Raw genomic sequence first — 26,208 nt, forward strand, 5'->3', positions numbered from 1 at the left:
CTTTGACGGACATGTCACCTGATCTCCGTCTCGTCATTCGAAGCGTGAGCTGTTGTTGTTGTTGCTGAAAAGGTCATTCATTGGTGATTGATTCAAGGAGGAGGAAGCAGCGAACGAGTGATGATCTCTGGGGCAAATTACAGAGGTCGCTATAGAACAGCTACTTGATCAAGACGCGTCATGTCAAGTTCTGGTTCCAAGCTCATCTTAAGCCGACTCCCGGGATCGGAAACGTCGAGCCACATCGAAGTGAACAGGCAGTACTTGGTCAATCGACCTGGTGGACAAGCACGCAAGTCCCACCGCTTCATAGGAAACTACTCAAAGCTAACAAGCCTCTCTAGGTGCCGCAAACGTTCTCGATGTACGAATCACCAAATCTGGGAGACGTGAGGTCTATGTATCGTTCGCCGGCACAGATAAACGACTCGATACATGGGTCCCAGATTCCGACATCGGAGCAGAAGTGAACAATGTCCATCTGAACGGGTCGAATGGTGTTGGTCTTGCGGGACCTAGCCGAAATTCTGCTTCCAACCTCAAGCGAGCCCACTCCGAACTGGGTGTGAGCCTATTTCGAACGCCTGTCAATCGAGAGCAGAGTTTTGACTGATCGGTTGTCCTTAGGATCCTGAGACTGGATCGGATCGATTCCCGGACGTCCCGCGTTCTGAGGCATCTACACCGGAGCGAGAGCATGCGAACGCAACGAGGGTGAGAAATTTCGAAGACGTACGCTTTGGAGAATACCTGATCAATACATGGTAAGTGGACAACGTCCATTCATTTAGTCAGTCCCGAATTGTACAATACAGACCCTAACCCTCTGAGATAAGGTACTATTCACCGTACCCTCTATCTCCGGACGATCCCAATCGGAGTCACCCGCACTTACATGGCGAAGGATCAGGCTCCTCTTCCGGTACTCGGCATGTCGACCACGATCACGGTCGCGCAGCTCTTCCCAAGTCCAGCAGCAGTACGAAGAAAGGTAAAGCGCCAATGGCCAATGGGGCGACCACGAACGGTGGCGGAGACCAAGGACAACCACATGAGCTCAAAGGTCGTGCGGCTAGGACAGCTACGGAAATCTTTGGCTTCGGCGTAGGTCGAGGAGGAGAAGGGGCGAGACCTAGGCTTTGGGTATGTGATCTGTGTTTCAAGTACATGAAGACGAGAGATGGGTGGGAAAGGCACACGGTGTGTTCTACCTCAAACGGACCCCTTGCCGATCTCGCTGACACCACATATTCGCCAGGCGGACTGTCAAATGCTCCAGCCGCCAGGGAAAAGAGTGTACCAACGTGGAAGCTATACGATATGGGAAGTAGATGGAGCGGTAGCACCTGTGAGTCAGTCTGATTGGAAAAAGGTCGTAAGGCCCTAATGGCCCGGCTCTAGCTTTACTGTCAAAATTTAAGCCTTTTCGGGAAGCTCTTCATCGATCACAAGGTCAGCTGCATTATCAATTCCAACGGCTTGAACTGACAGGCTTTCCAGTCGGTCTTCTACCATGTCGAAGGGTTCTTATTCTACGTACTGTGCGATGCAGCGACATCTCGCAGAGATCAAGTCATGGCGTTCTTCTCAAAAGTGAGGCATGCGTGTGCGGGCATGCTTGCTTTCATCGTCCAATGCTGATAGACGTGTCATTCCAGGAAAGACAATCGTACGACGACTACAACCTGGCCTGCATCATTACATTCCCGCCTTTCCAGAATAACGGATTCGGAAAACTCCTGATAGAATTCAGTGAGACTTCCCTGCTTCATTACTTGTCAAGGATTGACCCAATCCACAGGCTATGTCCTCACAAAACACCCAAACACAAGCTCATTCGACGGTTCACCAGGGACTCCCGAACGACCATTATCCGATCTGGGTCTCAAAGGGTATCTGGCCTATTGGACGTCCCTCATCCTACGATTTTGTCGAAAGCTCCTGAGTGCCGCACCGCTTATGGATCCTCAGTCCCCGGTCAAGGTCAAGACCCCGATGAAAATCAAGCCTCAAGCATCTGAACGATCCCTCCGGGAACGGAGCAAAGTATCCGCAGTGACGCCAGTAAAGGAATCGGAGAGGAATACGATCAGAATCGATGACAAAAGTAAGTCTTTCGTCCATCTGAGCAGAGAAAGTTGGGCTCACGCCACTTTGCAGAATTCCTTAAAGTCAAAGAGCCTCACTCGGGTCAATATTCCATCTCGACAACTCTTGCGGAGATCGCTTCTGTCTGTCATATCCGCATAGACGACGCGGCATTTACGCTTGCAGAATTAGGATTCTTGAAACATCGTCGTCCGTCTAATCAGACGGACGGACGCTCAAAGCGGAAGCGCCTAGCTCCGAGAACGACGACATCGGGGGATGAGGACTGCGCCCAGGACGAGGAAGACGGGCAGGATCCCGAGCATCTTGGCGAATGGAAAGATGTCGAAGTTGTCATTAGTAGAGAAATGGTTGATGAGGCTTGGAGGAAATGGGGAGTAAAGGAAAAGGGGGTGCTGGAAGAGTCTTGTGTTCTCCTCTAGTTTACAGGTAATTCGTGCGAGCTTGCGTCAAGGATAGTATCACCTTTGTGAGCATCCAATAGCAGATGTTCGATCTTCGTAGATCGTCGCACAAGCTGCTGCCAGCTCTGCGCTGATCCATGGGGTTGACTGCATGCAAATACACTCGTACATCTCACTTTCTCGCATATGTGACCTGCCGACAGAATTAGCGTTTTATTTCGCAAGAGATTGTTCTCCTTCAACGCGCTACACACCTTCATCTTTGTCTCGCCATCAATCTTGAAGTTGTGCAGTGCCTCTTTCGCGACCGTCGCAGCGCCTTCATCTGAGAACTCGACAAAGGCAATATCCTTCTTAGCGGGGATAGTACGGATCTCCACCAATCCAGCGTGTCTAATGCATCATGTCAGCTGCAGACAAAGCTTCAACTGGGTCAGACTTACAATTCGAAGACTTCGCGAAGGTCGTCTGATGTAGTTCCTTCCGGGAGATTTTGGATGAACAGGACTGAATTCGGAGGTAGGTATTCGTCTGGCATTTGAAGTCTTTGTTTCTTTGCTGCTGGGGCACCGCTCTCCTCTGCTCGTCGTTTCCGTCAGTACAGGTTGGGAGGTAGGTATGGAGACCAGCGACCCACCCGCTTTCATCTTTTCCGCCGCCTTGCGTCTTAAAGGATTGTCTCGTCTCTTCTTCTCTGTACGCTGGTGTCAGTTTGATCCGCTCATGTCCTATTCTCTTTGGAGCCTTTTTGATTTAGAAGCCCGAGAGTGTGTGTTAAAACTCACTCTTCTCTTCTAACCGCTTTTTCTTGTGCTCCTCAAAGGCTTCATCCCCTTCAAACTTCTGAACGGCTGAATCCGATCTCCCTCTAGCGAATGATATTTGCTGGCGCGAGATCCGTCAGTATACAAGCGAAAACTCGTCCTGGCACATTTCCAACATCTGAGAGCGAGCGACTCACGATGGGTTTGCCGTACAATGGGAATTCAGCTACATCTTTCCTAGCTTGATTCGCCTCTTCAATGTTGGAAAACGTTACAAATGCTTGACCTCTCATCCGTAAATTCCGATGCGCAATGACTGGTAAGAGCGGATGATATGGTTTGAACAACAGTGATAGGGTGTCCTTCATGACTACGAGAGAAACAGTCGTGAGCACTCACTCTGAAGTCTTGAATCGGACTCGACGAGGGTTCGAAGGACGATACTGCAGCCATTGGCGCTGTTTGCAAAAACACTCACCTGGTATCCGGACTTTTTCGTTCAAGTTCTGAAGGTACAACGTCTCGCAGGCGTTATCCGGTATACGATTCGGGTCTTTCTCCTCTTCCTCTGTTTCTTGCTCCGCCCTTCCGTCTCCCCCATTCGCGTGATTGACTTCTGACCCTCCTTCTTGCTTGAGATCTACTTGGAGTGAAACCCATAAGCTTTTCAAACCTTTGGGTGCCAACTACAAGTTGGACGTACCTCCATCTGACGCTTGCCCGACCCTCGCTGCTATACTGGTACTCGTTCCTGCCTCTGCGGCCATCTCATCCTCCTCATCCGCTACTCGAGCTGCTAGTTTTGACGTTGATGGCTCGGCAGACATGGTGTGGTGGTCGTATAGTGATAGCCAAAGACCATCAATATGAAGTGGTGGACCAAGGAATACCGATGTGAATATTTATCTCTCAATGAATTAACAATCATTTAATCCCAAACGACAGCAACGAAGAGTGGATGGATGGCAGTCATGCAACGTTGAGAGCCGCTGTGGCTGAGCACATGTTCAGGAGCTCGACCCTCTCACCTCACCGGAGTGATGTGTGACAAGATGCACATTTCATGCATAACATGCTGTATCGACAAAAAGTATGTACAGGGTTGAAAACCTATGCAAAATGGGTCTTTAGAATGTGGTGTTGTTGCCTTTTGGCGTGACAAGATCGTAGCTTGGAGTGCGTAGGTCGTAAATCTAGAGCGTGACGGAGAATTATCTTATGTTCCTAGCCCAGTCGTCCAGCTCGGAACACTGATTGAGTTGCGATTCGTCGAGCCTGAAAGGTATAGCTCGTCAGTCACGTTCAATGCTCCTTCGCCAAGCTCACCTGGTCTAAAGAGATGGCATCACGCTTGAAGGATGGTCCGTCATCATCGTCATCATCATCGTCCTCTTCGTCCCTAGATCCTCTGAAGGTGGTCCTGCCACTATTCATTGCCGGAGCTCTCCCAGCCGATCCAAACATGCCTCCACCAGGTCCAGTCGCCAGCATGGGAGCTCCAAAAACGCTGAGGGGTGAAGTCCCAGAACCAAACGACGATGCACCAAACGGCTTGAAATCGCTCACGACCCTACGAGAAGGGGAGGACGCTTGAGGTGGGGAGCCCGGGGCGGGAGGAGTAGCGAGGCCAGCGCGATCACCCGGTGACGACGGGGTGGGAGGAGCGCCAAAGGTCGCGGCGGATGCAGAGGTCCGACGGGGAGGTAATCGACCGCCGGGCACGTATTTGTAGCCGGAATCTGCGTTGGTCTTTCTGAAGCCATCGGTGAGTCGCTTTCCCTTGATCTAATACTGGTGAGCTTGGCATTACACAAGGGACAACTCGCCCACCTCGATGATGTCTTTCGCCACATCTCTGATGTATTTGCCATTCATCCATGTCGAAACGTTCTTCTTTGAGTCATCGGTCTGGATATAGACGTCGGGTAGTTGAATTTGCTTGGTTTGCTCATTGCGCAGAAGGAGACGCTCGTGTAGCTCCCTGAATGCTATCAGCACGTTCTGACATGGTGCACATCCGAGCTCACTGGGCAACCTCCTCCACACTCTGCATAGTTTCGCCCTTCTGCCTCACTCGCTGAGCAACTTCCTGGCCGATCTCTGTGAATTATGTCAGCTCTCGAACCAGACAAGGTATTGGTGTAGCTGACCTTGGATCAACCGTTCCATGTCCATATTCTCCAGAACACTGCCCACGATCGTCATAGCCAGCAGGTCCGCGGTCGTCAGAGGTAGCATGACACCTGACGTCATGTTGCAAATGGCAGTGAAGAAATCCACGGCGCGCTGAAGAGGTTCATTGAGCACCAGGTCGAGTTTGAGACAGAGACCACCTACACCATAGCCTGACAAGGTCTCCTCGCACGCTACCATGAACTGCAGAAGGTCAGCTTGGCTCAGACGAGGAAAAGGCCAAGCGAACCAAAGTAATACCGTTCTGAGCCATCGTCCTCGCAATGACCAAAGGGTCATGACCGTCAGGATCTCCGATCTTGATTTCTCGAGTCTAGTGAGCCATTCTGTCGTCGTTTTGAAGAGATTCAAGCTCACGATCGCCATACTCTCCGATCCCTGCCATCGAAGGTCAATTGGCCACCCTCGGCATGTTGTCCACTCACCATGAGGTGGAGCATCCGCAATGAGCACGACCATCTTTGACGCGGACTGTCTCCATTCTAGCTCCGTCAGCGTTGCCGCCAGCCCAGCCGTGACTGCTTCAGGCCCGTCGCCACCACCTCCAGCTGGCACGAAAGTGAGCTGACCGAAACGCATGAGTATGATTTATCTCACCTGTCAGACCTCGCAGATAGTCTTGTACAGACGATACATCGGCCGTGAAGGGATTGAATTTGTACACGTAAGTTGCGTCCTGAGGTGGGTGATCACGGTAGTTGACGACCTGTGCCGAGGCATGTCAGCAGGTTTTGGCTCCAGACCAGAAGCGAGTAGCAACCCACCGCTATACGTAGATCTTCTGGTCCATTGAGACCTTCTTCCCCTCTGATGAGGTCACAAATTCCAATAATGTGATCTCGGACGGAGTTGATGTATTTTTGCATGGACCCCGTGCAATCAAGGACGAACGCGAGGTCGCTGGTGGATGCGTGAGCTTCTACGCAAGCGGCAACTTTGCAGGACCAATAACTCACATGCATTTGCCTCTGGATCCACTGCCCTCGATGAACTTCACATTGTACGAATCGATGGGATCAGGAGGGACAGGTGGATTGGACGGTGATCTAGGTCGGTAATAGGGGTAATAGCCTGAGGAGTAGGACGACCAGCCTGAAGATCCATCTTCGAACATCTCGTCGTCACTCATACTCTATCTCAGAGCGAGATAGTAGAGGAGTTCTGACTTGTAGGTTCGAATCACTGAGCTCGAGACGAGCGGCTGAAGGGGGGGATGGAATGATTATTCAACGCTCGTCCAGTCTCGTCAGCTAGCTGGTGTGTGATGGGGGTTGGTGCAAATGGGAGGGATGACCGAGCTTTCTGAGCAGTGAAGCAGGTCAATGTCCACTGTCCAGGAGTATGAGATCCCTGTCGATGCTGCTCGCTGCTCGTTGCTCGTTGTCGACGTCGATGGAAGGAATGTTCAATGTTCGACGACGAGATCCTATTGTTGAAAGTGTGCGTCATTTTCCGGAATCAAAAAATTGGACACGTGGCACGAGGTATAATAAACGGTACACACTGAGGTGGCGACGAGCAGGGTGATGGTGGTGAGCAAAGGCAGTAGCTTTTTCGTCCAAGTTTATGTGTGACGAGTATATGGGGGGTCCAGAGGAGCGCAACAGGACGACTACTCTGAGGTGACATCTGGTGCTATGTGTCTCACATTGTGGAAGGGCTTTAGCCAACCTTTCTTTCGCATGCCCTCCGCGTGCAGCGAGAGTCTGATCCCCAATCTGCCCATACAGATCAACAACAGACGCAGTCCAGGTGCAATACTACAGGGTCTCGCTTCTGATGGCCTTACAATCGATACGAAGTGGTCGCCATGAGCGCCAAACGTCTTAAAGTCTGACTTCTGGTGGAGGGCCGGGTTTTAGGCATCGAATTGGACATACTGTATCTGCAGTATGTACAAAGCTCTACAGGGAGGTAGAATACAAAGACAGTATCTGAGAATTCACGTCATATTAGCCACTGGCAGCGTGTGTCGGTTCCATCAGTGACTCACGCTCTCCCTCACCATGCCTCCCTCCCTGTCTCCAGATGAATTCCGCTAGAGAGGGTGTGGCACATTGTCGGGGAGTCATCATGAAGGAAAGTGCCACATTTCACCAGGAGGAGGAGGTCAGTGCGCTGGTTCGGTTAGAGACTGTTGATCTGTCGACACATCCTCTTCGTATCCGTTCCTCCACACACCTGCTATCTATCCACATCACACATATCTCAACAGCTCTGGAAGCTCCATAAGGATGACTCGCCACAAAAAGACAGCACGAAAGTCCAACCCTCCAGTCAAGTTGGAAGGCACAAACCTCTTGATACACCCAAAGTACAATGATCAGACGGCTGATTGCGTCTTGATTAGCTCGGATGGCTATATATTCTTTGTCGCTTCTCACTTCGTTCTCAGTGCGAGGTATGTAGGTCCAGCGCAACGACAGCATCGCTTGAAGCTAATGGGCTTTCTCGCAGTGAGACTTTTCGTGATCTTCTCATATCGCCTATCGTTTCAACCCCACCAGCGAAGCGTCCACGAACGCGAAGCAGCATTCAATCGGCTGCTTCTCTTACAACTCCTCCTATACCCACTATGGAGCCGAGTCAACATCTCAGGTAACACAGAATCGAATTCGTCGATAGTCAGATCGAACATTCCAGTATCATCTATTTCTTCCTGGACCTTGCGACGGGTACGGATGAAACGAAGTCTTACGACGACCCCTACGAGATTTCCAACCTGCTTGAATTCTGCCGCAAGTGGATAGTCTCAAATACCATCCGTCAAGCTGCTCTTGGGAAGCTCTTGGCATTCGAAGACCTAGGCGACATGGTCTTTGCTTTCGTCCTCGCTCTCAAACACGACGCGAAAGATCTGGCCATGAAGCTTCTACCTCAGCTTGAAAAATGCACTTGGTCTAGTGATCAGGATGGAGGTATCGTCATTGATAAACATGTCTTGGACCCGATCTACATGCCACCAGGCTATTTTCAGTGCTTACCTAGATTGTACGTCTGGTGTCTCGGCAGAGCAGCTCGAGAATGGATGGAAGATGGAGGGAGTTTCAAGGACATGTTGGAGGATGCGATCTTAATCTGGAACGAGCAGAAGCCAGGGCGATACCCCAGTAAGTGTCTCTGCCGCACGGAAGAATGCCGAGCCAGACTGAAAAAAGCAATCGCACAGATTACTATCCTGATCTCGTAGTTAACGACGAAGACGCATAAGTCATTGGTCACAATCCATACATCAAGTCTCAGCCGCTCGCTCGCCATATGCCGACTTCTCCGTCTTCCCCACCAGCCACTACGACCTTGCCATCCCAATCACAGGCCAACAATCTCTCTCCGAACACTTTTCCCTTTTCGTTGAATTTGCGCTCCTTCTCTGCACTTCCAGCATTTTTCCGCTGCTTTCTGAAACTGAACAAGGCATTCTTGGGCGATCGAACGTCCCAGATTTGAACCGCTCCGGAATACGTGGCCGTACACAGTGTATATTGAGAGGTTGGATGACACGTGAGGGAAGCGACGGGTGAAGTGGTAGGCATGGTCAATGATATAAGGGACGATGCTAGATGAACTAGATTAGTATGTATGTTTCCCCCAGGTAAGGAGAATGATCCCACCCTCTCGTGTGTCCCATAGACAAATTGTCCGATCCATGCTGCCTGTCGCGATTGTTCCATTTGACGCCCATTGATCCATCGCGAGTATACTCTTATCGGCTGATCCTTGCTGCGAGAATGCTCAGTAAGAAGGACCCGAGCTTTCGAGATAAATATAGCTCACCCTGACTACGGTACACGCGCCGGTCTCCATATCCCACCCTCTAACACTACCATCCCAGCCACCAGACCATGTCTTATTCGTGTCCTGCTTGTCCCATGCCACACTCCCTATCCTTCCCTTATGACCTCGCATGATGAGCTCTGGTGCTCTCCTCCAGCCCTCGGTTCCGATATCACCATCTGTGAGCCCTTCAATAGGTCCTCGCTCCTCTTTCATCTTTTTTCTACGTTTCTGTCCCGGCAGATAGGTCGTGGGGTCGGACGGCAGTTGATGCTCTGTCGGCTCATCCTCAGGCATGATGTATAGGTGAAGATTGCCATCCCAAGATGCAGATACGAGTTCTCGACCTGACGAGCTACTGGATATACTGGAGATGGGACCAGTGTGTCCCATCAGGGTGAACAATTCTCGGCCCGAAGTAGAGGATGAGGGATCCAAGGAAGGCAGAGTGAAAACGTGCACTGCACGGTCTACGCCTCCAGCTGCAAGGCGAAGGTTGGTGGTCGCTGAAGGTGGCGAGAGCCAGGTACAGCACGTCGCACCAAGCGTGGTCGGAAGGGGGAGAGTATGTGTCGCGGCATCGAAGGCGGATCCGGCGTCCAGTGTCAATGGCAGAATCTGCACATGCGACAGATAGGAGGACACGAGAATGTGCCTGGAAAGACAGTCAGCTTGCCCCAGACCCATGAATGGATGATAGCTCACCCTGACCGAGCTAAACTCAGTCCCGACACCCAATCTTCCATCTCGACCCTTCCAACCTCCTCCGGTGGCATCAAACTCCTCACATATTCCACATCGATAGTGCCTTCTTCATCACCTCCTCGATTCCGCTGCACCCAAGCCTCCAGACTGCCTCTTAGGACTTGACCATTGATCAGGAAATCGAATGGGACTGGCGTAGGATACTTGAGGACCTTGTTGATCAGCTCTGAGAGCTGATACCGTTTCCATGATGCAGGGATGAAATAGGTCGAAGATGGGATGGCATCGGTAGGTGAACGAGTGATGAGACTGATGGCCAGCTGCCGGGGTCCGCTTCCATTAGCCCCAGAGGCTGATGGTCCGGCTTCATTGCTCGTTTGACCAGCGCTGTTGCTCTGAGCAGACATTGTGACTTGATAAAGGTCAATGAGTGGAAGGTGGACTTGAAATTTTTGAACTTTTCAAAGCGAATGATACGGTGCGACCGTGGGAAAGTTTTTGCCCTCAAGAAATGGGATAGCGGCACGATTATCTCCACTACTACTTGGTGCTGTTGCTCAACACCCCCTTCCATGCAACATGATGCAAGCTCATGAGGGGGTTATTCTACCTCTTCCTGGGGCAGACGGCAGTGCTAGATCCCCGGAGCGATATGGGAATATAGTCAGATTTCAATCAGAGCTAGAGGTGAGGTTATCCCCTTTCCATGAAACGGAGACCTGACCTCGATCTGGGGAATTCAGTTTGTACAATGTCTCGCGAATCCACTGTATCTCAAGGAACTGTATACTCAAGGACTGTTGGATAATGCAGAAATGTTGAATTATCTAAAGTATCTGGATTACTGGAGAGAGCCAGAGTATGTTCGGTTCATCGTGTGAGTTGAAACAGGCTTATGGCCCAGTCCCGATCCTGATATCTTTCGGTATGGATTAGGTATCCAACATGTCTCGTGTACCTGACTCTGATACAGCAAGAGACTTTCAGATCGAGATTAGGGGATCCGGCTTTCATAGAAGAATTGAGAAGACTGGGAACGAGGCATCACGAGACTTGGTGAGTTGCAGCGGGTCCTCAGAATTGGGAACTCTGCTGAGGGACGACTGTCAGGCGAGTCACGTCAGAGGGCAAACAGGCCAACGGACACACTGTAGAGGAGCAAGTCGAGGAGACATTCGAAGACGGACAATGACCCTGGGTTGTACAGACAAGTTAGAGAAGGCATGATGACTGAGACGACGATAGACTTGGGTAGACGATCGGGAAAACATCGATGTAGCTCGGCATGCATCAAAATATACAAGTCTGAGAGAGCGTAAGCTCATAAAACGTCAAGCTCGTGGAGGTGCATACAGAACGGTGTGCCAGACATCGGCGCGATGAGTGCCCGTCGCCCGCGATCAGGCATCAACCGCATCCAACATGGCCCATCGACTGACAGCCCCGGTACCTCCCATCGAGTCCACAGCGAGCAGATTGACGAATGGCTTGTCTTTCTTGCTTAATGCACGGAGGACATCCTGAGCCAAGAGTCCGCCGAGGATCGCCAAAGTTGGCGCAAAAGAATGTTCGGCATGGGTCACAAGATGCCTGAGGAAAGTGAGCTGATCTCCCAGACGCCTTGACTTCGCCAGCTTACGATAGCATGATCGATTCCATATCCAGTCCATGCTGGTCGCCTGGTGCTCGGAACTTCGGATTCAGACCGAGTTGAGACTTGAAATCTGAGTAGATTTGATTAAATGCCTCATGCGAGTCGGATGCGGTCACCCCTTCATGATCGTCGATGTGGGGAGGATCGTCAGATGGAGCTTCATCGGCATCGTGCGAGGTCCCACTCCTCTGTTCCCCTTCGTCTCGGATGGCACGCCGTCTTTTCCGGCTCGAGCTAGAAGGTAGACTGCCGAACCGCTTCTCGTACTCCCACAGAGCTGAAGGAACATCAGTGCAGTCCCATCTGTTCAGGCATGGTATCTCACCTAGCATCGCAATGACTGTCAAAGGATCACTGTCTCTCGTAGCCTGTCGTGTGAGGTCCCTGAATGGGCTGGCTCCCAATGTAGTTGATTTGTGGCCCAGATACCAGTTGGATGTTTCCAAAGCCTGAGAGAAGCTTGGAAACGAAAGCTTTTTCTTGAACAGAGAAGGTGAAGGATTCGTAGAAGTTGAAAGAGGGCTAGAAGCCTGAGTCAAAATTTGCTCATCAGGCTTGAGCTAAGCTCACCTGTATACGTATTCGTAGTCTGCTCCGAGGTCTGCAAAAACATAGCCGTAAAAGCCATATGACCCGGCGCCGTAGAACATGGAGCCAGCTTTGCGGGCAGCACCATCGATGGCGATCTAGGAGATGTCAGGTAATGAAACCTACTAAGTGTCAGAGCGACTTGCCAATTGGTCGCGCTTCAGATCACAGGCGACCACCACGTCGACTCGCTCCTTTCGTAAGAAATCGACCATTTCCCTCTCCGTGTCCACCGACGAGGACGCTGTACTGGGATCCCGGACAAAGGGCGAAAGCGTCGGTCGGACAGTGAGAGATACCAGTGGATTCAATGACTCGATCTGAGCAGCGGCAGCTCGGACACGCTACCGGGAAGGATTAGCCACAGACTCGCTATTTGAAGTGATGACGAGAGGACCAGACCTACTTCCTGGCCCACTGCCCCTTCTTCCTCTCGGAAGAGGAATCCCGTTCCGAGATCGTCGACAGTCACGGCCCCATCATCCATCACTATCAGACGTCCTATACCCGCTAAGACCAGGTTCTTGATGGTCTCATGCGCCAATGATCGAAGCGATAACAGGAGGACAGTGGAGGATCGCATACTGATAGGTATATCAGCTTGATCCGAGGGGTGCAGAACGTAAGAAAGATACTGACCGATTCTGAGCTTCTAGACCCCATAATCTAATCTGCCTATCGTATAAGGACGCTTCATCTGGCGGTATCGAGTCAGCACGTCGGCTCCGCAGGTTGACGACTGGGACGTCGACTCGCTCAACGCCAGGCGCAAGTCGCTAACCTTCGGTGATATGTTGGGCGGATCCGGAACCTCTCGGCTCATCCTCCATTCCAGCTGTATGCTCTCCGTTCGCCGTCATGCTGTCTTTGGCTTGACGTGCAAATGGTCTGAGCAGAGCGAGAAAGGAGATACATACATGATCATGACGGTCGGTCGCAGCAGCCAAGTTGGCAACAATGTCACGTGATCTCACAAATTTCGCTCGGATCCGAAGTCTTAGCTGGCTAGCTGTACGAAGTTTGTAGGTCTCCATCGTCGTTGAGCTCATTGCTTGACGGTTTGAAAGGGAAGACCACCGCTACGTTCTTGGTGGAGGCATGGTCAACATGGCAGACGCCAAAAGGAGATTTGATCCAGCTGCTCATCTCAGTAAACAAGGCTGGAAAGGGAAGGGCAGTGGTGGGTCGAGAGTCCCCACATGACTGGCGAAAGTTAATGTAGATGTCTGTCAGCCCTGAAGCAAGGTCATTCGACTCGACCGCTGGCCGTGGTCAAGAAGAAGACGTTGTCTGGCATAGGGAAGGATCGAGACGAGGCTATTCCGTTCTGGGATCAGTGGGTCCATGATCGCTTCTATCTAACCCAGGAATACTGAACATACCCTGTAGTATCTTCGCAGCGACAGCTGCTTCACTTCAAAGTTCTATCGCTTCATCACCCGCCGCTTCGACATCTACCTCGCCAGCTCCTCCCTCTGTCAATCCCTCTTCATCGTCTACGGCCGGTTCCAGCCTCAGCATCTCGGCCCGTAAAGGCAAAGAGGCGGCACGGAGAGGGCTCTACTCCAAATTCCTCAAAGGCAAGACGCTGGCACCGGAGAAAGTCACATTCGATGAGCTGGTACCTGGCGTGACTTCAGACATAGTACCTGAAGAAATTCCAAATGATACAGCAGTGGAAGGGAAGAAGCGGAAGAAGAAGAAGAAGAGAAGAGATGAGACTGTCAGAGAGGAGACGGAACTTCCAGAGGTGGAAAGCAAGGAAGACAGGAAGGCTCGGAGAGAAGAGAGAGCCATGAGAAAAGCGGAGAAGGAGCTGAAGAGGAAGCGGAAAGTTGAGCAGCGAGAAGCAGAACCAATCGCTGGCGTCTCAGAAGAGGTGGAGGAGTTTGGCGGCAGCGAGAAGGAGAAGAAGGAGAAGAAGAAGCGTAAACGAGACAAGGAAACACAGACGTAGAATTTGTTGGATGTATGAGAGGGCTTTGACCCGTATGAAGTATACCGGAATCCCCGTAGACGCCCAATATCAGTAGGATCGTTGTCTGAACCCGGCTCCTTCTTGCCGCTTCGTCGATCATCTCGTTGCCGCAGATCTTTTTAGCAAAATTTCCGACCGAAATGCTGCCATTTATTAGATCTCTGGTGGACGAGCACGCTTGTACCTGCACAGAGCTATCGATGACTATGATCATATGACATTTCACGGCACAGTAAGTGGGGCTCTAGTGACACTTCCTAGCCTCTGCTGGCGAAAACGACCATGTCGATCCCTTCTTTCATTCCTAGCAGCTTTTTGCCATACCTACCAAAATCCACCACCTCCCTCTATCCTCTTTCACCTCAAGATCTACTTGGACACATTGCGATCTTGCGAGAACTCTACCTCCCGCCTATACACGGAGGCTTTAATGCTTCGGATCTGAGAGATTTGGCGGCGGAGGAGGAGGACGACGACGACGACGAGGAAGATGATAGCGGGAGCTCGAAGAATGGGCTCAGAGTGACGGTTAAGAAGCTTGGAGGTCTTCACCTCGATACTGGGTCCGATGGTCTTGGCAAAGGGAACGACGAAAGCGATGACGATGGATCTGAAGGAGCAGTATCAATGGACGAGAATGATGTCGATGACGGTGCCGAAGCGGCGCATCTTGACCCGTTCGAGAGAGATTGGGCCACGAAATGGTTGAGCGGATTACTTCGACGTGCACAATCATGGATGGAGGAGAGAGAATCGGAAGAGTCGATCGTGGACGAGCATGGTACAGAGTACAGGGATATAGAGGCGGTGTTGAGGGACGCTACGGCCGTCATGGCTATGATGGCTGGGACAAGTGGTGAGTCATGAAGGTACTTGACCAAGAGGAGGTCAGTATTCCAGCTGATCATCCCGTGTCCAGCCGCTGGCTCTCTCACTCGCCATCTCGTCTTCCCTGTTCATCCTTCTCTAGCGCCTCATATCAGAGCCCTCAATGCTTCGCTCGCTCCAACTCCTGCGATGTCACCGGAGACATCAAACTTTCTCACTTCTCTCGCTACATCCCCTACGTCTCCTCTCGTCCCTTTTCTCTCTGCTCGAGAGATGTCCTCATCGCCAAAGACCATTCGGAGACGCGCAAGCTCCGTGGCTCGATCCACGCGATCCCAGAATGCCCTATCGACTTCACCAGAAACAGTCCGAACGTTTGTCAGTACGAGCTCCGGACGCCGATATCGGAAGACTTCAAGACGGCGGGCATTGATCCCTGTTCTCCTGCACGATGCCCCAATGGCGGATCACCTCAGTGTAGGCGTACAAACTTGGGGCAGTGCGATCCTGCTCGGTCGAGAGATCTCACTCCATCCCGATGAATTTGAGTTGTTCCCGAAAGCTGGCTGTCGAGGTAAGAGGATCCTCGAACTTGGAGCTGGAACAGGTCTCTTATCGATCCTGTGTCGCAAGCTCTTGACACTGCACGACTCGACTGTAGAGGTGTCACCGCCGCCTGAACATTTAGTCCTCGCCACCGACTTTCATCCGGACGTCTTGAACAATCTCAAAGTCTGTGTGGATCTCAATTTCCCACCTCAGACTGGATTGGTCGACAATCCACCGGCTCATGGCGTCGACATTGCTCAATTAGACTGGCGCGAGTTTCCGGCCGCGATGGAGAAGAGGTTGAGTCATGAAGCAGTGGTTAAGGACTCGTCGCTTGACAGCGGTACAGGAGCCATGTACGACGAGCCTTTCGATCTCGTATTAGCTTCAGATTGCGTATACGATCCAACACACTCGGAGCTCTTATATCAAGTCGCCAGTTGGGTTCTACGCCTCCCCGATCCCTCCATTCCTGGAGACGCAGGCGGGACATTCGTGAGTCATGTCATGGTATCCACAGATACTCTCATGAGCTAATGCTTTACAGCACATTCTTTCTCCTCTACGGCCGACGTTCACACCAGAGATCGAATCCATCGATGTTCATTTCCCAACGCATCGATCATATCGTGATAGCAGTGATCAGAAGGACGTCCCACCCTCTCTCGGTCTAGGCAGGAGCAGAGGGCTGCGCCTTGGAACGAGAGGATCTGGCAAGCGTTCAGTCAGGGGAAAACGCGGCGAAGGCAGGACGGATGAGGTCTTGGGATACTGGTGGTGGGATATTGGCTGGGAATAGCTCGATCAAAAGACTCAGCATGCCTTCGACAGGCCTGGTCGGCGATGACATGGCTAGTATTCGGCTAAAGCTTGCTAGATCGCTAATGCCGTCTGAGACGGTTGGCATTCGCTGTATCGTTTCGAGCTCACCAGAATACTGCTCAGTTTCCAAGGGTTCTAGATGGTTGCCGCACCCTTTGTGCCCCACGCATCCTTTGAGCCTGCAATGGGCCAAAAGTTCACCCTTTGACGGGTACACTTTATTTATTGACGATATTTCTCCTCTCAAGAAGATCCTCCTTCAGTTTGGACTTTTCACCGACTTGCGGACTCATAGACCTTCAACGCTTCACTTGTCACATCGCGCGAAGCCTCTCAGCGCTCTCAAGGTACTTTGCACACGATCTCGGACGTAGAGTTTTGACCAAGCTTATCACCATGCCTCGGAACAGGCAGAGGAAGACGGCTAATAGAGCAGTAGCCAATGCCGTACATAGTCTGCTGGGGCTCGTCACAACAGAGTCCGACATAAGCGTTGGGTCCTTGAAACCTGACCTGATCGATTTCATTCCAGTTCGTGATCATGCTGGGAATTACACCATGACCAGCATCATCGGTGTCGTTCTGAACAAGGACAGAAGCATTCGAGACAGATCCCCGGATATCGACCAGGACAACTTCGACCAGTGGAGCAAGCAATTCAAGAGATTTGAGCAGGAGTCTAAGAAAGTCGGGAGACGCCAAGTCGACCTAAGGGAAGAAGGTGAATGTGCGAGTCGAGATGCGAGCACAAAATGGCTAGACGCTTTCGTCAATGAGGCTGGATCATTTGGTGAACGATTGTTAAATTCTCTCCATGATACGGACTTCAAAGCTGAGACCTTGATACATACATTTCAGAAGCAGGTCATGGCGCAGTATGCGAAAAGGCTGTCCGATTTTCAAGACGAGCTCACTCTGTCCGCGGAACAGTGCGGTATCAGCTTGGGGAAACCTGACGACGAGTCTCGGAATGCTGCTTTCGACAGATGGGGCAAGGCGCCGCCCGGCACTGATGACTCCGCGCAACTCGAGTTTCTCGATGTGTGCTCTCGAGAGCTTTTCAGCATCAGATACGAGAGCAAGATCCGAGAGGCAAGAGATCGTTTGAACGACGTGCGAATGCGTTGCGCGATCAGATCGATGGACCGGGATTCCCTGCGCAATGTGATCCAGGTTAACAGGAGGTACCTCGACAGCAAAGAGAAGATGACAACCGCCTTTCACAAAAAGGTCGATCTACTCGAGAGAGAGCTAGAATTGCTGTCGATTCCCTCATCTTCTTACAAGGATTTCAACCAATTGCGCGGACTTGTCAAGTTACTACGACATGGTGCACACGACTTTTCCGATGTGGCAAGCGTCGCAGTCGCGATGGTCCCGGTTTCCGCCACAGCCTTCACGAAACAGGAGTTGGACAGGATGAGTCGAGAGACAACTCAGAAACAAGACTTCCAAGGCGAAGTCTATACAAGCTTCCTGAAAGATCTCTTAGGCGAAGAGATCTCCAAAAGTACCGTTGCCGCAGATGAATCAGATCCTGAAGGACAGGAATACCACGCTGTCAATAACCCATTCTTCGAATTGAGCCGGATGGAAAAGCCCGATGCCATCTCAAGCCTAACGCAAAGATTCTTTGAGGCGAGCGCGAGGGCTAGAAGGAGGAATCCGCAGGACACTGTGGCTCAGAGAGCAGTTGGAATCTCTGCGGAGAGGGCTTGGAACAGCGGCCTGGCGGACCAGGGTGAGTCGGAATGTGTCCCATCAGAATTCCGGGAATGTGACTCACACAACTCAGGCAGGTGGCCCGTCGAGCGGGCACGTCCACGGCTGCTGCTTCTCATCGAGAGTCAGGGGGACCTTCGGGTACTGGCTCTGTTGAGGCTAGCTACAACGGCAAGACGCGTAGTCAACTGGAAGCTCCCTCGACGGATCGTTCGCTCATGGGGCTGATGTCGATGGAGACGCTGCATAAGCTGTTTGGAGAGAAAAGACCTCCTCTTCTACCTTCATGGAAATGGCGACAGCGTAGACTCTACGGACCATACTCAATGTCCAAGGTCGGTAAAGCTTCCGATGTGGCGCTTGGGGAAGCAGCAAATTCCATTGCCACGTCTACTTGGAATCCCGCTTTGGCACCAGGAGGCGGCAACTTCGACGCTGAATTCCCCCCGTTGCAATACGATGCCTTCGCTGTGGATCGCACGCAAACCGACGAGGAAGGTATTAACGATGACGCCGAAATCCTCTCCGTGGCAGGCTCAGAACGATACTGGGCGGAGAGCGTAATGCCCCAAGGAGAACACGCAAACCAGTCGCCAGGAACTGGCCGATCTTCCGACTTGCTACTCCCGACATTAGAGACGGATGACGAAGGCTTTCTTCTGGATCGAGGAGGAAAACGATTCGCCTCGGACGATATCGACATAGTATACAATCCTCCTATTGCCGATGGAGATCTTTTGACAATGGTCGAAAACGCTTTGATTTCCATTGTAGAGAGGAGAAGAGAGAAGGAATCGGAGACCAATCCTCAATCAGCACTGGACCAAGTAACCTTTGGTTCCCCGGCAACGTGAACCGTCATTCAACGTGACCAAGTGTCCAGGCAATGAGCGAGACTGATTGACAACATCATCGTTGCTCTGTTGACAACAGGAAATGAGACTTGGTCTGCTGATCTCCTGTGGCGGCCACTTCCCCACTAAGCTGCAACTGAGCACTAGATTTGAATCCCACCTACCCTCTGCCACCTCTGAGCGTCAGATCATCGTGACTTGGTGACTTGGAGAGACTTCAAAGAATCCTGCGCGGCATTGGGTATCAATCTTGATCTTGCGCATTTCCATTCCTGAGTTGGCCTGTATAGCCAGAAGATATGAGACGACCTCCCTGTAGGTAGGAATTCGAAACAGTCGTCTAGAACTACTGCATGCTCCTTTGAGTGTGTAGTGTTGCCCTCCTTTGTGGGCAATACCCCTTCGAACAGACTGGATGAGTCCAGCGTTTCATATCCACATTCCAGCAACGTTTCCCACCTAAAATGCCTACTTGCTGCACTCGACAACGCACCACCAGAAGACCAGTAGGTTTCCATTCACAAGGAGAAATCCCCGCCAATTCGGTGGAGAATGAGAAAGTCCAACTCTGGATTTAGTATACCTGTGAGGGAGGACTGCCCAGTCTTCCGTTTCCCTCCTAACACAACCTCCACAGTCCACACTCTAAAGCGACAGTAAGATACTACACAAAGCCTTATTCACGCAGGGGGGATCAGGTTTTCCCATCGATCAGAATGCCAAAGACAAACCAGAGTAAGCGAGCGAACAAAGCTCGCAAGGACCTTGAGGATATTATCGCCACGGCCTCCTCCTCACTTGGCCCCGTCATGGGAAGCGGTCTACAGAACTACGACTTGATCGAGTTTTTCCCGCTTCGAGATTCGACGGGGAATTTCTCCATGACGGCTGGAATCTCTCTGACAGTGAACGAAGCACCAGGCGCTGTCAGCACGAATCAGCCTACCTATCAGCAACAATTTGACGAGTGGACCAAGCTTTTCACGCGATTCGAGGTTGAAAGCAGGAAACCAGGACGAAGAATGTTCAAGCTTCGTACGCAATCTGACAGAGGTCGAATGTACACGAGTACGGCGTGGCTTCCAAAATTCACCAATGCAGCCGTTTCTTTCTCCCAGAAATTGCAAGATTCGCTGGACTCTGGGATCTTCGACTCGCAATCTCCATTGCATCAAGCTCAGAAAAAGGTTCTGAAGACATACTCGAAATCCTTGGGTATCTACATGGATAGGCTGACACCTTTCATGGAAAAATGTGGAGACCACCTGGATCGACCTCCTCGAGATCACTTGAATCAGACCTACACCAAATGGGACGCCACAGCTGATAAGTCGATGGATCGAGATTTTCTGGATGTTGTATCGAGAGAACTCCTCAGTATCAAATACATGGTTGAGAACAGGAGCGCCAGTCAGACTCTGAATCATCAACGGATGCTCTGTCTTTTCAAATCCACAAATCGCGGGTCTACTTCACTACATGAAATGGTGAAGCAGAATAAGGAATATCTCGAGAATGAAAAGACAATGCAGAGCCAACATCGGGACATAATGAATGTCCTCGAATCACATTTGGATAGCTTGGAGATCCCTCCGACAATTTACAAGGATTTTCAACAACTTGAACAGCTAGTAGGGCTGATTGGAAAGGGTAGCGAAGCATACCCCGATGTGACAAGTCTGATCAATGCCATGGCACCGATCTCTGCTAAGGCATTTACTGAAGCTGAGCTGGATAAGATGAATGCTGAAGGGTCTAAAATCGAACCGAGTTTCCAAACGAAGGCTTACATTACATTTTTGGAGGGATTGATGGGAGACAGCGCACGTCTTGATGATGAGGGAGACAAGTCCGACTCGGAAGAGGCAGATTTCACTGATCCTGAAAATCGCTTCAACGCTCTTGCTCAGATGGACAAGAAAAAAGCAATCTCAGAGCTCACCCAATCTTTCTTCGACTCTAGTGCAAAGGTTCGAACTAAAAGGTCGACCAAGAAGGGAGCTAAGCCCTCTGACAAGTCTGAGCTGAAAGGACATCGGCACCGGCGTCAAGTGGGCAGAGGCGAGTGTCTTTTTGCGGTCTATGAGACATGAAGATGAGACCGACTGATGATACACAGGCTGGTCTAGTCGCCGTGCTGAAGATGCACCGACCGATACCACGGTGGTCAATACGTCAAAGCCGCACCTTGGTCTCACGTATTCCGCGAGTGACAGCAAAGGCAAGCAGCCTAGTCGTCGTGAAGCACCTTCGACCGAGCGATCACTGGTTGGGTTGATGTCAATGGCTACACTGAAAAAGCTGTTCGGAGAGACAAGACCTCTAAAACCATGGCAGTGGAAAGAGCGTAGACGTTATGGCCCCTTGTCATTGGGCAGTGTGAAGGAGGACCTCAGCAAGGATCAAATATCGGATGTGGCGGCAGCTCCTACAGCTGCCACTTTCAATCCAGCTTTGGCGACGCCTGGGCAATCTACGTTTGATACTGAGTTTCCGCCTCTACAGGGTCCTCTTCTTGCCACGTTTGAAGACGGCGACGCAGAGGAGGATGATCTGGCTTCGATAGCCGGCTCTGATGATTTCCGATTCCTCGATGAGAACGACACCTTGATGGATGACGAGCCCGCCGTGCCTGCCCAACCCTATCGCCTTGGAAAGCCAACCGTCAATAAAGACGCAAGTGGCCATCTGCTTGGCCCAGGAGGAAAACCTTTCACGTCAGACGATACTGAGATGATGTACATGGACGCAGACTTTGACACCGATCTTGACCTCAAATGGAAAGTTGCCCAAGCAATGTACAGGATCCGACAAGGCCGAGAGAAATCCGAAGGGAACTTGCCATTGGCCCGAATGACTCTGGACCCGAGCCTACAAAGTCAGATTGCAGATGCGCCTCCAGCTCGAGCCCAACAGGCTTCAGTAGAAGACATTGGAGATCAGGGAGAGGTACCAGAGGCTATGCAGACCGCGGGGAGCTCTGATTATCTCTTCACACAGTAGCTCGTCGCGCTCCGTGATCATTCATTCCTATCGCTGCCCCCCATCAGCATTAGTGAATCGCACCGATTATGTGATGCATCGAGCTGGACGCAAGTATCCATCCAAAAGTGACAAATGACACGCTCGTCAAAAAACATCTTCCGCCATCGGACACTGGACTGTATCGTGAGCGGTAGACTGGAAGAGCATATCAGCACGCGCCGCCAATCGCCTGCTCCTAATGACTCACCTCGCAATCTGCACACCATTTCCCACCCGTTCTCTGTGCTCCATTGACCTTCTTTCCCGTATCAGGCATCATGTTTCCCGCAAACACAGGGCACGCATCGAGGTCGTGAGGGCCTTCACACAGCTCACACTGTTCATTAGAGTGTGAGCCGGACATCGCAGAGGAGACGGCTGATATGCCCGATCGACCCGAGGCAGCAGTCGCTGTGGACGCGGTACGAGAATGACCGCTTGGGACCGGACTCCCATCTCGATGGGGTGCTGACATGGCCCGTTGTTTGTCCAATTGTCGTTCGAGATCTTGGAGTCGATTCTCCAGCTCGTCTTCCCGGTAAATCTTAGATTCTATGAGGGATTCTAATTCGGCCATTTCGCGGTTGAGCTAAGGAAAGAAAAGGTGAGTATCACATCAGGCGGGACAAGCGCAAGTCTCACCTCCTGGATGGTTTGCTCTTGACGTTTGATCGTGGCTTGCGCGGCGTCTGTCTCCTTCTGCGTCGTCATCAGCGAGAATGATTACTGAGACCAGCGCAGCCGACTCACCGAAGATTCCGCCTCTGATCCGACACCACCGGAGAGTTCTCTCGTTTCTTCTAACAATTTATTCTCCTGTAGAAGAGAAGATCAGCATGGTTCGGCCGCATGCATCTTCAAACTCACCTCTTTGAGAAGATCCACCTCTTCCACAAGGTTCTGGTACTTGTCTTTGAGCTCTGCATTCTCTGCTGAGAGATCCGAGATGATGTGTTGAAATCCGCGCATTCGCTTTTCGGCATCGTCGCTGGACCCAGATGATAAACGACCACGTTGCATGGCTGGTGAGTTGGTCTGCGCGTTGGTGTTGAGCTGAGAGTATTAGTACAGGACGAGGAGCGACAAGGGGTAGATACCTTTGCAATCTGACTCTCGAGAGCGCCAATCTTGACTTGTAGCTCGGCGACTTGAGATTCGGCACCGGCTGCTTGATCCAACTTTGTCTTGAGAGCTTGGATCTCATCCTGCGCGTCGCTCAACATCTTATCCTTGTCTGCGGCGTTCTGCAAGGCTGTTCGCAGACTGGCGACCTCCTGAGCGTCATCAGCTTTGATTCCACCGGGAAGGCACTGGAGACTCACCGCAACCTCTCCTCGCATGCTCTCTATCTCTGCGCGAGCGATTTCCAGCAGACCTCTGTTTTCCTTCAACGCGTTTTCGATTTCTTGTATCCTCGTCTTGGCACCATTGGCACCTCTTTCCAACCTTTTAATCTCCTCCCTTGCTTCCCTTTCCTTGTCAACATGGGCCTTTTCAGCCAACTTGGCCTTATTGATCCTGGCTTTCCAAGATTCCGCATCTGCCTCTGCTCGACTTTGAGCCTCTTCAAGCTCCTCTTCGAGGATGGATACTCGATTTTGGAAATGCTTCAGTTGTGCATTCAACGTCTCATTGTCGATCTCCGCAGCGGAGATGGCTTCTCTTTTGGAAGTCGATTGCGTCGATGCGGCAGCTTCGGATTCTTCCCGAGCCTTGACAAGGCGTTCTTCAAGTAGACGAGACTTCTCCTCGAGCGATCGAATCTTATCTTCAAGATCATACTGCTTGTTCTCGTACAGGGATATGGTGGCCTAGTCATCTTTCAGCTCGATTCCCGGGAGGGACCTTTTCACTCACCTGGCCGGCCTGAGTCAATTCCTCCACCAGCGCGCGCATCTCGGCACCGTCTTGTTCCGCCAAATCGGCCCTGTCCTGTAGCCTCCTGATCTCCGCCGTCTTCGCTTCCATACCTGCGTCGAGTTCTCCTTGAGCCCTCTCAGCGGCCACTTGCATGTCCCTTCTCAACTCGCCCAACTGTTTATCCTTCTCATCGACGATACTTTGTAAACCCTCCTGAGCCAGTTTGAGCTCCTCAGCGAGCTTGGTAGCTTCGTCGACTTCGCCATGCGAGGCATCCAATTCTCGACGTAACATGTCTGCCTGCTCTCTCAGAGCTTCTGTGTCATCTGGTGAATGTTGACTGGCCGCTGAATTTAGGCTGAACAGCTGATCCTCGAGATTTGCATTTCTCTCTCGCAGTTGACGCAATTCCTCTTCGAGCTTTGCTTGTTGGCCGTAGACAGCCCGGTCGACGTTACCCGGACTGGGCGGAGGAGGCATAACATCCGCGGCATGGCTAGCCCGAGGCGCTCTCGGTCGGGGAGTGGCTAGACTGGCCCCGAGACTCGCCCGAGGTCGACCGGTTCCCGGACCGCCGATGGAGACCCGTGATGGTCTCGGGGTAGCTGTCGTGCTCCGCACTGATGCGCTTAGAGTTCCACTCCTAGCTGTCTCCAATTGCTTCGCGGTCATTCCGATATACTTGCTGGCTCGAGATCCAGCTGTGATCTTGCTTTCTGCAATGGCAGCATTTGAGCTCGAGCTGGTACCCAGAAGCGTCTTGACTGGTCTGGAATCATCGTCTGGAGCAAGAGATGGACGAGCGGACGAGACGGCTCGATTAACTCGGGAAGGAGTTGTGGCAGCTGTGCTGGATCGCATGGCTCGGTCGATGGAAGGTGTCGCCCGACCTGAAATGTAAGAAGCGGATGAGGCGAAGGAGAGATGTGAGGAAGCTGCGGATGCTGGGCGTGAGACACCAGATGTAGGAGGGGAAAGCTTGACAGCGAGGATGAAGACACCGCATAGAGGGGGGCAGGCGAAGTAGGTGACCCTGAAGATGGAAGGTCAAGATATGGGTGACGAGGGAACAGCTCCGCTTTGACTTACCCATTGACACTCCCATCATTCTTTCCCTTGCCTGCAAATCCCCCTTCGAGTTCCACACCGGCCCAGACTCCAGCTTTGAACTCTGTTTCTCCAAGATACCGTAAAGTCCCCTCCATTCCCATCGCCTGCATCCTAACCCGTTCACCGATGGCAGGCGACCAGTGTTCTGCACCTGACCCTCCTGCCAGCCTTGACTCGGGTCTGCGTGCACCGTATGGTGTAGTCGATGTCGTGGTGGAAGAAGCCATAGATGTCCTTCGATTCGTCAGCGGGGTCGCTGAACCTATACTGGGTCGAGCGCGTGATACAGCTCGAGATGCGGATGGGGTCGTGGGGTGTTGCCCGTGGCCTAGTCCTAGGGGCGTTTTCGCCCTGAGCATGGAAGCTGGCGTCTTGAGCGTGGACGCGCCTAGTCCAGTGGGCGTATCGGGATCGTTCGCCTCCAAAGCGTTCGTAGAATGCACGACATTGCGTAGACTGCTCGGTGGTCGATGTTTTAACGCTTCTTGAAGTGCCAGTTCTGCAGCTGGATCATCCATCTCTCGACTGGAAGGGCGATGTTGTGATACGCCCAGCGATGACCTGGGGCGTCGAGATGTGGGAGTCGGCAGACTTGTTGTGGACGTCGAAGCCCGACTGGGCGTTGAGATGGTCGGTAAGCGGGACATGATGCGAGCTGGAGGCGTTTGATACAGAAGATTGGACTGGGAAGTCACGCGAGTCGATCGACTGGGCGTGGGAGGTGTCTGCATGATGAAGCGTCAGTAGTGGAGTCAGATGGGCAGTCATATAGAGAGATAGTCGTCGAGGATGTAAAGAACAGAAGGTGATCAATGGTGTGTGTGTGTGGGGGCGAGGATCGATAGAAAGGGCCGACCCATCAAAAGATTCCTTTGATACGCATGGACCGCAATCAACTCACTCCGTTTTATAGATCTTTCACTGCTCAATGACCCAGACAATGAACGTACAGCTTCAAATGATCCTACCCCACTGCTATCCTGAACCTCTGCTGTTGTCGGACCTGCTTGCCCTGTCAATGAATCTGAGATTGCGCTGTTGAAATGACCGGTTGAACAGCTCTCACCCAATTGGAATTTTGTTTACGCCCCGCGACGCATCACGCTCCATGCCGTAAGCGGGTCGAGTCATAGGCGTGCCTGATTCCAAAGGATAGGCGCATGGCAGTCATCTTTGGTTCAGTCAAGCATTCTGATGCTCTGTGGTCCTGTAGCGACGCTCATCCGGCGCTGAAGAGCTATGTTTGACTACAGGAGTCGCCTCTCCAGCT

At 51.8% G+C, this 26,208-nt stretch overlaps 11 protein-coding genes across 11 annotated transcripts; 6 read left to right on the forward strand and 5 right to left on the reverse strand.

Moving 5' to 3' along the window:
* Positions 1–26: 26 nt before the first annotated feature.
* Positions 27–2,672, forward strand: BD324DRAFT_680991 (acyl-CoA N-acyltransferase). The gene is made up of 10 exons (XM_022019104.1): positions 27–292; positions 345–565; positions 628–764; positions 837–1,200; positions 1,259–1,348; positions 1,402–1,452; positions 1,501–1,593; positions 1,659–1,752; positions 1,802–2,107; positions 2,161–2,672. The coding sequence occupies exons 1-10, from the start codon at positions 181–183 to the stop codon at positions 2,529–2,531; spliced, it is 1,839 nt and encodes a 612-aa protein (XP_021871095.1). The 5' UTR covers positions 27–180; the 3' UTR covers positions 2,532–2,672.
* Positions 2,300–3,861, reverse strand: BD324DRAFT_673853 (hypothetical protein; the record flags this gene model as incomplete). The annotated part of the gene is made up of 6 exons (XM_022018944.1): positions 2,300–2,906; positions 2,957–3,090; positions 3,140–3,207; positions 3,299–3,398; positions 3,475–3,647; positions 3,756–3,861. Coding segments are annotated over 6 exons (960 nt in total), but the record flags the coding sequence as incomplete, so codon positions are not given.
* Positions 3,862–4,225: 364 nt separating this feature from the next.
* Positions 4,226–6,880, reverse strand: BD324DRAFT_624638 (hypothetical protein). Its single transcript, XM_022015720.1, has 12 exons — positions 6,427–6,880; positions 6,235–6,370; positions 6,068–6,176; positions 5,896–6,018; positions 5,828–5,848; positions 5,700–5,776; positions 5,615–5,653; positions 5,428–5,563; positions 5,305–5,377; positions 5,108–5,258; positions 4,604–5,062; positions 4,226–4,552 (listed from the first exon to the last, which is right to left on the reverse strand). Exons 1-12 carry the CDS (start codon positions 6,597–6,599, stop codon positions 4,502–4,504), a joined length of 1,548 nt encoding a protein of 515 aa, XP_021871097.1. The 5' UTR covers positions 6,600–6,880; the 3' UTR covers positions 4,226–4,501.
* Positions 6,881–7,704: 824 nt separating this feature from the next.
* Positions 7,705–8,680, forward strand: BD324DRAFT_650673 (hypothetical protein; the record flags this gene model as incomplete). Its single annotated transcript, XM_022018187.1, has 3 exons — positions 7,705–7,871; positions 8,078–8,580; positions 8,640–8,680. The coding sequence occupies 3 exons, from the start codon at positions 7,705–7,707 to the stop codon at positions 8,678–8,680; spliced, it is 711 nt and encodes a 236-aa protein (XP_021871098.1).
* A 29-nt stretch (positions 8,681–8,709) lies between these two features.
* BD324DRAFT_579608 (chromosome organization and biogenesis-related protein) lies at positions 8,710–10,356 on the reverse strand (the record flags this gene model as incomplete). The annotated part of the gene is made up of 4 exons (XM_022013393.1): positions 8,710–9,026; positions 9,082–9,190; positions 9,245–9,899; positions 9,950–10,356. 4 exons carry the CDS (start codon positions 10,354–10,356, stop codon positions 8,710–8,712), a joined length of 1,488 nt encoding a protein of 495 aa, XP_021871099.1.
* A 175-nt stretch (positions 10,357–10,531) lies between these two features.
* Positions 10,532–11,009, forward strand: BD324DRAFT_579736 (SOH1-domain-containing protein; the record flags this gene model as incomplete). Its single annotated transcript, XM_022013405.1, has 3 exons — positions 10,532–10,636; positions 10,693–10,826; positions 10,886–11,009. 3 exons carry the CDS (start codon positions 10,532–10,534, stop codon positions 11,007–11,009), a joined length of 363 nt encoding a protein of 120 aa, XP_021871100.1.
* Positions 11,010–11,217: 208 nt separating this feature from the next.
* Positions 11,218–13,092, reverse strand: BD324DRAFT_624649 (hypothetical protein). Its single transcript, XM_022015721.1, has 8 exons — positions 12,973–13,092; positions 12,831–12,888; positions 12,598–12,775; positions 12,338–12,535; positions 12,174–12,289; positions 11,929–12,125; positions 11,589–11,880; positions 11,218–11,539 (listed from the first exon to the last, which is right to left on the reverse strand). The coding sequence occupies exons 1-8, from the start codon at positions 13,049–13,051 to the stop codon at positions 11,350–11,352; spliced, it is 1,308 nt and encodes a 435-aa protein (XP_021871101.1). The 5' UTR covers positions 13,052–13,092; the 3' UTR covers positions 11,218–11,349.
* Positions 13,093–14,188, forward strand: BD324DRAFT_624651 (hypothetical protein). Its single transcript, XM_022015722.1, has 3 exons — positions 13,093–13,371; positions 13,425–13,527; positions 13,581–14,188. Exons 1-3 carry the CDS (start codon positions 13,290–13,292, stop codon positions 14,146–14,148), a joined length of 753 nt encoding a protein of 250 aa, XP_021871102.1. The 5' UTR covers positions 13,093–13,289; the 3' UTR covers positions 14,149–14,188.
* Positions 14,189–14,262: 74 nt separating this feature from the next.
* BD324DRAFT_424024 (hypothetical protein) lies at positions 14,263–16,570 on the forward strand. Its single transcript, XM_022012739.1, has 3 exons — positions 14,263–15,025; positions 15,089–16,041; positions 16,094–16,570. Exons 1-3 carry the CDS (start codon positions 14,452–14,454, stop codon positions 16,343–16,345), a joined length of 1,779 nt encoding a protein of 592 aa, XP_021871103.1. The 5' UTR covers positions 14,263–14,451; the 3' UTR covers positions 16,346–16,570.
* Positions 16,571–16,764: 194 nt separating this feature from the next.
* Positions 16,765–18,944, forward strand: BD324DRAFT_650679 (hypothetical protein; the record flags this gene model as incomplete). Its single annotated transcript, XM_022018188.1, has 2 exons — positions 16,765–18,113; positions 18,164–18,944. 2 exons carry the CDS (start codon positions 16,765–16,767, stop codon positions 18,942–18,944), a joined length of 2,130 nt encoding a protein of 709 aa, XP_021871104.1.
* Positions 18,945–21,841: 2,897 nt separating this feature from the next.
* On the reverse strand, positions 21,842–25,987 carry BD324DRAFT_624655 (hypothetical protein). Its single transcript, XM_022015723.1, has 10 exons — positions 25,840–25,987; positions 24,918–25,663; positions 23,826–24,861; positions 23,291–23,779; positions 23,066–23,242; positions 22,836–23,021; positions 22,719–22,784; positions 22,611–22,667; positions 22,177–22,557; positions 21,842–22,124 (listed from the first exon to the last, which is right to left on the reverse strand). Exons 2-10 carry the CDS (start codon positions 25,583–25,585, stop codon positions 22,074–22,076), a joined length of 3,111 nt encoding a protein of 1,036 aa, XP_021871105.1. The 5' UTR covers positions 25,586–25,663; positions 25,840–25,987; the 3' UTR covers positions 21,842–22,073.
* Positions 25,988–26,208: the final 221 nt, after the last annotated feature.

The sequence above is a fragment of the Kockovaella imperatae genome, assembly GCF_002102565.1.
Source record: "Kockovaella imperatae strain NRRL Y-17943 chromosome Unknown BD324scaffold_6, whole genome shotgun sequence".
Taxonomy (NCBI): domain Eukaryota; kingdom Fungi; phylum Basidiomycota; class Tremellomycetes; order Tremellales; family Cuniculitremaceae; genus Kockovaella; species Kockovaella imperatae.